Raw genomic sequence first — 10,561 nt, 5'->3', positions numbered from 1 at the left:
TATCTTCATCACCACATCCTGGTTGGCGCTGTCCGAGCTGTGCACAACTCACTTCGTAACTCGCCTCGTTCATCACACCTCAATTAAGTTCAAAGATGTCGACGCTGCTACGTCTCGTACTATTGACATTGGCCGTGGTGCTGTCGCCCTCGCGTACACAAGCTGCCAACAAATACCCGATCATCCTGGTCAACGGTTTCACCGGGTGGGGGCGTGACGAACTGCTAGGCTTCCGATACTGGGGCGGCATCCAACGCGATTTCCAGAATGAACTAACTGCGCAAGGCTACACTGTCTACACCGCTGCGGTTGGTCCGTTCGCCAGTAACTGGGACCGTGCCTGTGAGCTCTACACGATCATCAAAGGCGGTCGAGTAGACTACGGCCAGAAACACTCGGCCACGCACAACCACCTTCGCTATGGACGCAACTACACGGGGCTATATCCGCAGTGGGGGACAGCCAACGCGGATGGCTCCGTCAATAAGGTACATTCGTAGGACACAGTACGGGAGGCCAGACCGTCCGAATGCTCGCTCAGCTCTTGGCGCACGGCACGACGGGCGCTCCGATCGAGGAAGACCCGACGTCCCACGAATTGTTCAAGGGAGGTAAGAAGTGGGTACACTCCATCACGACCATTTCGGCACCGAACCAAGGTACCACCTTGGGTGACGGCTTCTCGGTTATCGGAGACTCGGTCAAGGATCTATTAGCTGGTGTACTAAGTGTCGTCGGTATCCTCGGAGACAGCACCAAAATGATTTATGATGCCAAGTTGGATCAATGGGGAATTACCCCCAATAGGTCAGGCGAATCCGTTCCAACGTACCTCGAGCGCGTGTTCGCAAGCAAGATCTTCGATCCAAGCTTCATAGACGTGTGTCTGTGGAGTTTATCCACCGGTGGTGCCAAGGAGGAAGCGACGTGGGTCAGGACCCTCAGTGACGTGTACTACTATAGCTACGTCCAGGGAACCCGAAAATGCATTACTTAAATTAATACATCGATGTGAACTGAGAAAATTAATAATTTAATTATTTGCAAAACTTCGCAAGTCACGATTGTAGTTCAGGAACATTATCATCTCGAGCCTGGCTGGAGACATTCGCTTCCGTAGATCAGACAGCACCAGCTTAGCGAGAGAGAAGAAGCGCTCACACTCGTTAGACGTTGGCGGGATGTACGCGACGTCGACGTAGCGCAATTGCGTTTCTTGAACGCCGCTCTCACAATAGAACGCTCTCGGCGGCTCTTGAAGACGACCGTTCGAGATCAGGCGACCTAAATTCAGCGCAGGCTAATTTTTCCGCGACGTTCAGCGCACCCCCACGCTGTAACTTGACTAGACCTTACTCAAAATTGGGGTTGTTACAGCCATAAATTAATAATTAAATTAAAAAATTAGGATTAATTTTTGCGCATATTATTTTTTCGGGTTCCCACTCAGTGGGCCGCTGTCACGTTCGCTGGGGCGTCTCAACTCGGGAAATGGAACAAGATGCCGCAGTTGAACCGCCTTGACCACCTCGCTGTCGTTGGTATTACACTGCACACACAGGTGCTGGATCTGTACGAGGGACACGCGGCTTTGTTGTATGCTCTGCCTACGAGTTCCAGCTCCCGTCGACTGGCTGACGCGCCGGCTGCAGTGGCGAAGCTAGATACTGCCATTATAGAGCTGACCGCTGCAACGACGAGCGTGGAGACCAAGAGCGATCTGGAGTCACTGTGCCAGAATCCCAAGAACTCGTACGCCCAGAGTTACTGCACTAAGATGCTTGAGGCCGCCCCCACGCGCCGTCTACGTGGATAGGAGGCAGAAATAGTATGGTGCGTAGATTTTGCCCGTGTAGTGTTTTTGTAATTGAGCAATGTGAGCTTGAAGCTATTCAAGTTGAACATGGTTCTAAGTAGCCCAGTTAGTTAGTGACAAGTGAACGCAATGGAAGACGCTTACATTATTAAAGTGGAAGGTAGTCAGATCAGATGTGAGCTTCCAAAAAGAATGAGGCGGTATCGGTAGTCGAAAAAATGCGAAATGGTCGCACAATTAACCCTTTAGGACCTAAGCCTTAAAGTCCCTCAGGGGGCCTCTTACGTAAGCATACGATTGGCTATATATACATTTATAGAACGTTTGCCAGTCCCTTCTGTCGTGCCCTGTCTCTTTATTTTCTAAGAGTCCCAGTTTGGGACTCTATCTCGACCAGAAAGATACCACTATAGTAAATGACCATAAGTCATTGGTAGAAATTGCGAAATACGCTAATCTTATTGGCTACATTTTTGGAGGCCCTGGCAGGGTCTCTAAGACGACCTCAGGTCTTAAAGGGTTAAAGGCATGTTTTTCGTGTACTGCGATTTTCACGTGGATGTCTGTCTATTAATCGCAACGGGGGTTCAAAACACGAAGGGGGGGGGGGGGCTGACCAAAACTCAGAGGCCCAGTACTTGAGTATTCTTGTAAAGTTTGTCCAGATCATATTGAGTTTTTTTGCTGGCACTTTGAGTATGCTAAGCTCCTTACTGTACATGTAAAGAAGCAACCGCCCTACATAAAGTAGTGCAATCCAGAGCTTCTCGGTGAAAGACGGCTTTGTCTATTATAGTATGAACACTTCCTTTGTCAGTAGCCACATATTGAACTCAGGCTAAATTGTGAGTAGATCCAGGGGACTATGTACTTGTAAATTTGTTATATATAGTGTTTACAGGGATATCATGCTTTCCTTATTGACGCATTACTGTAAACATGTACTACATGTACTACTGCAGTCCTGTATACCGGTACCGAAGTAAAAAAATACGCGATCACACGGTACGAGTCGCACGGCGATCACAAAAAGAGGTACATTGGCGATACAGTACTGCACCCCGTTTTTGCGACCTTGGACCTTTGATAAACTTCCAAAAGTGATGATTTAGAAACCAAATGAATTATTGTTTGTATGCTAAAATCTAATTTATATTAAATTCCTATATGGTCCACCCCGCGAAAACGGGTTCAGTACTGTACGGTATGTCGTACGCACCTGCTCCGCGGCCTGCGTGAATCCTGAAGTATGATCAAGCAACATTATGCGGATTAAATTACAACGGTTAGTCGTAAATTACAGTGATGCTACCCTTGGCCGCCACAAGCAACATTCACCTGGATGACATCACTATGAATAGTACAAAGGATACTCAGTTATGCATTACCGTTCTTTTTTATTAAAGTAAAGATAATGTTTCTGATACAAGCTGAACGGACAGGTTATGCACGCTTAGAAAAGAAACCCACTATTTTGGGTATGACTAACCGCTCCATATTTCTCTGGCTTTTTGATAGTTGTGTAACTGACGTCATCCAGCAGATAAGACCCAGTTTTTTTTTCTCCCACCCACAAAAAATTCATTACCCACCCACTCAAATCCGAAAAGCTGGGTTTTGGCGAACTGCTGGACAACGTCCAGTTTCCAGCGGCCATTGTGGCATTGCCGCAAATAATGAAACACATTGATTTTTTTCTAACGACACGCATTGAGGCAGTCACAGAGGTAGCAACACTTGATGATGACCGGTGGATGTATCGATTACTAGCGGAATACCCCATCGGAAGACTTGATACGCTATCATCATTGCCGGCTCGAAAGGGTATTGGACACCATAGTGTGGGAGGGAATACTCGTCGTGTACGGGGATCTGTGCGATACGCCTCCTAATATCCGTGACGCGTTACTCAAGGCTGCCTCTTTAGCTGCCGAGAACGGCCATCAGACCACCGTCGAGTACGTGGTGGAGGTGATTGACGAAGTGTCGTACACCTATAACAAGTATGAAGGGATGAAGGAAGTTCTGCAAGGTGGAGCGAGCCATGGTCATCTGAATATTGTCAAGTTCATGGTGAATCACGCTTTAGAAAAGAAGTACACTCACGTTTACGGCGCACGGAATGAACCCGACGCATTGACACACGCGATTCTGGGCCAACACAATGAAATAGTCGAGTTTCTGTTGCAAATAGTGGGCGAAGTTAGTTGGAATATAGCCAAACCCGATGACGTAGCAGCGTCGAGGCATGACGAGCCACTCGCAGAGAAGCTGTACGGCATCTACCCGGGCACAGTCCGGACGGGAGATTTGCTCGTTGAGCTCGCACGCAGAGGATATGATCAAGCTTTGAAGTATGCGTACACTAGCGGACACGATAACGTCGAGTCGACCAACGCAGCTTTCATGGCTGCAGCGAAGTGGGGGTCGATTGATGTCCTTAAATTCTAGCTCAGTACCAGTCGTATTTCGTCTGAAGTATTCGACGCAGTCCTCAAGGAAGCAGCTGGCTCGATGATATAATTAACAGAAACGGTAACTTTTCTCTGCAGCAAGAAGCTGGCACCGTCTGATGCGCTTTCCGTGTTACAAGCCACTTTGCAGCGCTCCAGTATTTATGCGAGAACAAACAAATCTCGTCCGAGTCGATCATCGCTGCCTTCAGACGAGCATCCGCTTGTGAGTGAGTCTTTTCTATTCTCGCGTAAGTGAGGACAATGTTGAAGCGGTCAAGGTCTGGACTGCATTCTTGTCGAAGTCATCGGTGACGCTGTTTCCACTAAAACCCTTCACAATGAGATCATTGAGCTTCTGGGCGACGATCCACGCCTTACAAGTGAAGCCAGAGACGCGGCGTCTCGAGGTCATTGGGATCTGGCAGAATCTCTGTACTGTACGAGTCTGGTTTGATTTCTCCTAATGCGCTACTGGGAGCGTTCATGCAAACACTTTATCAGTGTTTTTCACGGATCTTAGAACTCTCTCAAGCCTCCTGTGTGACAAAGAGCGTGTACCTCGTGATATCAGGATCAAGGCATTTGTGTGTGCGGGAGAAAGGGGAGTGCTGGAGATACTAAATGAGACTGCAAGAGGCAACTGACCGCTGCAAGTGCTAAAGGAGGCGCTGGAATTGGCGTCGGAAAAAAGTCGATAACTTCTTCCGCGAAATTATCTGCGACCAGATTTTCAGCGGTAGCGCAGTTTGTGGCTGTGGTCACGTGATTGAGAAGCTGAAAGTGAGAAATGATATGTGGGAAACGTAGCTAGCGTTCGAGTGCCGTAGTTGCAGACAGCTGATAATAAGTTGATCAGTCTTTCAGTTTTTAATCTACCTCTTTGCTGTTTTGCCATTGTTGTACTCTATATTCTTAGAAATCGAAGAAGAAAAAAGCATCTCCGCTTAATCAGGAAAACAATAATTCTCAGCTTAAACAAATTTATGATGCAGGGAAAACTATAATGATCATTATTAAGCTATAACAAAACAAAAATCGCTAGCACCATCTTTAGAAGATCTACAAGACTTACAGTATTTATGTTTGGTGACCTTACTCAGGTATCATAATAAAATGATCGTAGTACCTGAAATGTAAAAGCTTAAGACTAACGAAATATATCTAGCACTATTGTTGCTGGAAGAATAACAACAAAGCTCTAACATGGATGATATCATTCTATTCAACTATTAGAACGGAGCTTTAGCTCACGTTAAGCTTCACCTTAAGCTCCAAATGGCCTCCTTGAGAGGATCTAGGTACCCACAGGACCAGCGACCCGCCTCCTGTTCCTGGAAGACCGAGAAATCCTGGACGCCAGCGGTCGAGGTACAGCGTTTTACCACCAAGAGCCTTGACAGTTGAATTCCAGTCGCCAGTTCCTCCTGCTTTGACGTCGACTTCGTCGATCCTGTTCCCTCCCGACATGATGTTCACAGTCACGTCTTTCGTGTCTGTACTCGAGAATTTGATGATGACGGCTCCGTCGCCCTTCTTAGTCCACGAGCTAGTCGTCCCCTTGAAAGCCTTTTGAAGCGTATTCAAGCCCAACGTAGCAGGTTCTGTACCATCGTCGATCTCGCCCATAAACTGAGTAGGTACACAAACTTTCTGGATAAACTCAGAAAAGAATAGCGTAATACGAGTAGGGTCTAGCAGCGTTACAGCGGCAGCGGTGAAGGCAAGATCGACCACTCTGTACGCTTTTTCCTTGTCGTCGTAGGACGTGCCATTGTCGCTCTTCCCCGACTTTATAAGGTCGTTCATAATAACTCCAAAGGTCTTGCGCAAAACCTCACGCGTCTTGTAAGCGGTTGCTTGATTGGACTCGGCTATCATCTGGTGCATACAGTTGTTCGTCACTACAGTTATATCGTGTGGTACGAGGTCGGAGTCGGTAATCTTTAGCCGAACTTCATCATCTGTGATGCCAGGATTCTCTTCTCGGTACTCGTTCACAGTAAGCCATACCCGGTCTACTAGAGACTTGAGCTCTCCGCCACAGCTCGAATTTTGCTTCATGGCTGTCTCAAGCGACTTGATCTCCCCCTTGGTGATCTTCTCGGCGGCTTCAGTGAAGTTGGCCCCTCTAAGAAATGCTCGGAATCGCTGCCAACTCAAAATAATACTATCAGCATGAGCCAGAGCTTGCGACAGCATCCACTGAGTGTGGTCACCACTTTTTGCGACAAAATGAGGCTCATGGACACACGCATTTTCATGCAAACTGCAATAGTAAGAGGTAAATCCGTGACCACAATGCTAGAGTGAAACAGTAGGAGGAGTATTTTGCGGTCGGACGCCTGGGGATCTGCAGCTTTCATGGTGCGAATGTATCGGAGGATGCCTCGCATCGTCACCATGACCAACGTGGAGCACCCGGCAGCCCACCAGACCTTCTTGCCCAGTATCTCCAGCGCACCAAACGCACCAAATGTGGCACTACTGAGGACGGTAATGCCAAAGGCAGAGAACTTGCTGGCCACCTCAATCCCACAGTCGTCATTTTGACGGATACATTCCATGCCGCATTCAACAGGATACTTGATGGGGCATTCAGTCCAGCACGTATTTGTGGCCTCGTTCCGGTCGTAGTTGCTTGGACAAACATCCATGATGTGAGCCTCTCGATAGCACGCCGTATCTTGCGACATTGACCACGTTCCCACCCAATTGCGGTACGTTGATATGACAGCACTCTTCGCAGTTGCAGGGGTGGCAATGTCCACTTCACTGGTGGATGCATACGATCTTGAAACCAAGGATCTGGTAGGTTGTGTCGGTACGGGTACTGCTCCTTGCGCTCTCAATGGTGAAGTACCGGCGGTTGTTGCGGTGGGACTGGATATCACAATGAATAAGGTGAAAAGTATCTTTAGGAGAGCCATTGCACTGTCATATGGAGTCTCGAATGGTGGCTTGTTGAGCTGGTGTGACGTTCGGCGCAAAACCAATTATGTTTGGCTTCGAAAGGTTTCCAAGACCTGTTTAACACCCGAAGAAAAAGGTATCGTTGCCGGGTCACCATTGAACATACCCAAGACGACTTCTGAAACAATTCGCATCATGAGGTTGTGGCACAAAGGCGGTTCGGTTGGGAAACTTGCTGCGATCTACGACCAGCGCAATAATTTTCTTTTTGCTTAAATACCACGCAGTGGTTCCTGAAATCACATTTTTATTTTATCCGTCCATGTTATGTTGCATTAACGCGGCGATTTTGCTCGATTGTTGTCCCTACGGAGAAAAGTAGTGTACTCCTCATGCGGTTGCTATAATAGTTCGAGACATGTACATGAGATTTGTCAAAACCTCTAGGGTCAATTAAGAGCATCAACGAGAAGAACAGGATACAACTCGGTTAAATTTAATACATTCTCTACCTGATACAGGAAGAATATTTATTTTCCAGACCAAACGACTTTTAATCTGGAAATCGATTGGTTTGTACCAAAATATTTATGATTGGTTTATTTTTTTCGCATTTGGTACACGTAAAAATTGGTGATTTCAGGAACCACCCACTATTTATTAAAAAAAAGCGTCGGCAGCAAAAAAAAACGTTCTGAAATCATCAAGTAACTGAAGATAGCAATTCGTATGCGTTCGAAAAGACGTCTTGTGGCCAGCATTTTGAGTGCCACGGATTAATAAATGTGCCGTGGAACTCGGCTCGGTGTGTGCACGACGTGGTGTTCAGGATCAAAGAAAGGACAGCGACTCTTATATGCAAACTGGACCTCAGCTCGCATGTTCAGTACAGTACTGTACAATGTAGTTAAGAAACGGCAAATAAACGACTCCTTACAAAAAACACAAAATCGTGCAGGAGAGCTTAGCTTACAATCCTCTTTGGAGTGGTACCCAGATAGTGATACCCTCTACGTTAGTTAAGGAGGTCGGAGTGGTCTCAGCCATGAAGGTGATTGTGATTCCTCTGAGTTGTAAAAAAGGTATCCCTACAGTTTCGAAGAGGATCGTCTGTACACTTCAAAAAAACAGAAAGTTGGCACAGCTTTAACCTTGAATTATTTCTAAGGTCCACAAGTACAAAGCTCTCCTGCTTGATGTTGTATTTTAGCTCAGAACGGATATACCTGTCTCACTCAACCCAAGTAGAAATCTTACTATGAGCCTCTGGGTACCATACTAAATCAGTTGATGCTCGTAAGCGGGACCTGTACTTAGTACGAAGCAAAGCACGGATGAGAACTGACCACAGATTGATGGCATTCACTGGAGCTCTACAGCAATATTCAACTATTAATAGGACTGTGGAAGTTGCATATCTCACAAAGTTATCCTGGTGACCAAAGGTATCCTAGGTATTTTGCATGTGCTAGCAGGTGAACCATTAGGTGTTTATGGTATTATTATTGGTGGTTGGTCAAGTAACTCAAAATATTCACGCTATGCATTAAAATCTACTACGCAAATAATTTCAAATAAATTAACTAAGTTACATATTGGATTTCAACACTTTCAGTTTTTTTTGTGCCTGAGCGAGAGACACAAAATTGTTTTTTTGTTTAAATAAAAAAACGCAATAACTTGTGTGTCATAGGAACCCAGAAGTCTTTCATTTTAAGAGTTATCAAGTGCAGAATTAATGTCATTATCCGAAGACCATGGTTCAACACCTCGTTTCCAACGTAGTCGCCCGTTTTTGTATTCGTGCCCTACTGCACAATGTACACGGTGTAAGGGAAATGGTCAATTAAGCGCCGTTTGCCAATTAAGCGCCACTCTCCATTTTGGCCTGTCATGTATCGGTTTCGACTTTTACCTCTTCCTATTCACTAATACGTCATAAGTACGAAGACCTGCATATTTTCATTCAAAAATTAGGCGGGAAAGCGCCAGCATTTTAGCGCCACAACCATTCAATCCTCAGCTACCATGACGAAACCAAAGGACGTCGGAGCTATACGACGGAGCTAAAGAACGAAGTTGTTGCTCGAGCTCGAAGAGGCAAGACTATTGCAGAAGTTTCTGCTTCTTCAGGCGTTCCTGAGAGAAGGATTCGCGAATGGAGCACGAAAGTCAATCAAGGAAAGTCGCTTGGCGCGGCACGTCCAGGAAAAAAACCTCTTTTACCAGCAGAAGCGGAGCAGCATATATATGATTGGGTGGTTGGGCGACAGCTCGTGGGGTATCCTGTCGACCGGGCTGGAATTTTGAGGAAGGCAAATGCGATTTCGCTACTCGTGTGTGGCAAGAGCGTCAGCGATGGATGGTACCGTCGTTTCCTGGAGCGTAATCCATCGTTAACGTCACGGATTGCTCAAGCGCTGTCGCTGAAGTGTCATTGCGTTGTGAAGGAAGATCTCACTACGTTGTTCAACACCCTGGCGAAGCTGGTTATTGAGCACCGTCTGGATAGCTCTCGCGTATTTAATATGGACGAAACGGCTTTTCAAACCCGGAAAAAGAGCAATAAGGTGGTAGCTGTACGTGGTTCCTCCAATGTTTGGTGTACAGACCCACCCGTCAACTTTCATCTCTCTATTGTCGCGTGTGGAAGCGCTGCCGGCTTCGTGGTACCGCCCGCATTCATCCTGCCTGGCAAAACGGTTCATTGGGATATTCTGGAGGCATGTGATGTTGCTGGGGCGTCTATTACAACGTCGCTGTCGGGATTTATCAACGCGTATCTGTTCCAGAAGTGGCTACAGTTTTTTGCCAGCTCCGTTCCTAGCAGCGTGCAGCGACCCATCCTGCTGGTTCTAGACGGCTGCGCGTCTCACTATTCCGCCGATGTGATAGACGTAGCTACAAGTTTGGGTATTCTGCTGGTGCTGTTACCACCAAACGCTACACATTTGTTGCAGCCGTTAGATGTTGCCGTCTTCGCGACGCTGAAAGACAAGCTATGCAACCTTATAAATGAGGTCGTTGAAGAAGACGACGAGGGATGTTATTCTATCGACAAAGTGACGGCTGTTAGGCTGGCTGGTATGGCATGGAAAAGCGCCAAATTTGGCCGAAACATCAAAGTTGGGTGCAAGACATGCGGAATATTTCCAGTGTCGCTGGTCAGTATGACCGAACGCCTCCAACTCTACAACAAAAATGGCGCTCCGCGCCATGTCCACCTTGCATCCTGGCTGCATGCTAAACCGGTAGTAGAGGCTGAAGTTCTCATGCTGCCTTCGCCGCCATAAAAGACGAGTAAGCGCAAGCGAGTAGGACGATGGCCAACCCATGAAGTGCTGCAAGAACTTACAGCCAGCAAAAGCAATGCCAAAGC

At 46.9% G+C, this 10,561-nt stretch overlaps 3 protein-coding genes across 3 annotated transcripts; 1 reads left to right on the top strand and 2 right to left on the bottom strand.

Moving 5' to 3' along the window:
- Positions 1-95: 95 nt before the first annotated feature.
- On the top strand, positions 96-997 carry PITG_22934 (lipase, putative; the record flags this gene model as incomplete). The annotated part of the gene is made up of 2 exons (XM_002900930.1): positions 96-488; positions 521-997. 2 exons carry the CDS (start codon positions 96-98, stop codon positions 995-997), a joined length of 870 nt encoding a protein of 289 aa, XP_002900976.1.
- A 4,517-nt stretch (positions 998-5,514) lies between these two features.
- PITG_11380 (uncharacterized protein) lies at positions 5,515-5,898 on the bottom strand (the record flags this gene model as incomplete). The annotated part of the gene is made up of 2 exons (XM_002900929.1): positions 5,515-5,664; positions 5,707-5,898. 2 exons carry the CDS (start codon positions 5,896-5,898, stop codon positions 5,515-5,517), a joined length of 342 nt encoding a protein of 113 aa, XP_002900975.1.
- A 176-nt stretch (positions 5,899-6,074) lies between these two features.
- Positions 6,075-6,926, bottom strand: PITG_11379 (uncharacterized protein; the record flags this gene model as incomplete). The annotated part of the gene is made up of 3 exons (XM_002900928.1): positions 6,075-6,143; positions 6,196-6,458; positions 6,524-6,926. The coding sequence occupies 3 exons, from the start codon at positions 6,924-6,926 to the stop codon at positions 6,075-6,077; spliced, it is 735 nt and encodes a 244-aa protein (XP_002900974.1).
- Positions 6,927-10,561: the final 3,635 nt, after the last annotated feature.

Source organism: Phytophthora infestans, genomic scaffold, assembly GCF_000142945.1.
Source record: "Phytophthora infestans T30-4 supercont1.23 genomic scaffold, whole genome shotgun sequence".
Lineage (NCBI taxonomy): Eukaryota > Oomycota > Peronosporomycetes > Peronosporales > Peronosporaceae > Phytophthora > Phytophthora infestans.
The sequence above is the reverse complement of the archived record's forward strand: the minus strand, read 5'-3'. Positions and strand labels throughout refer to the sequence as shown.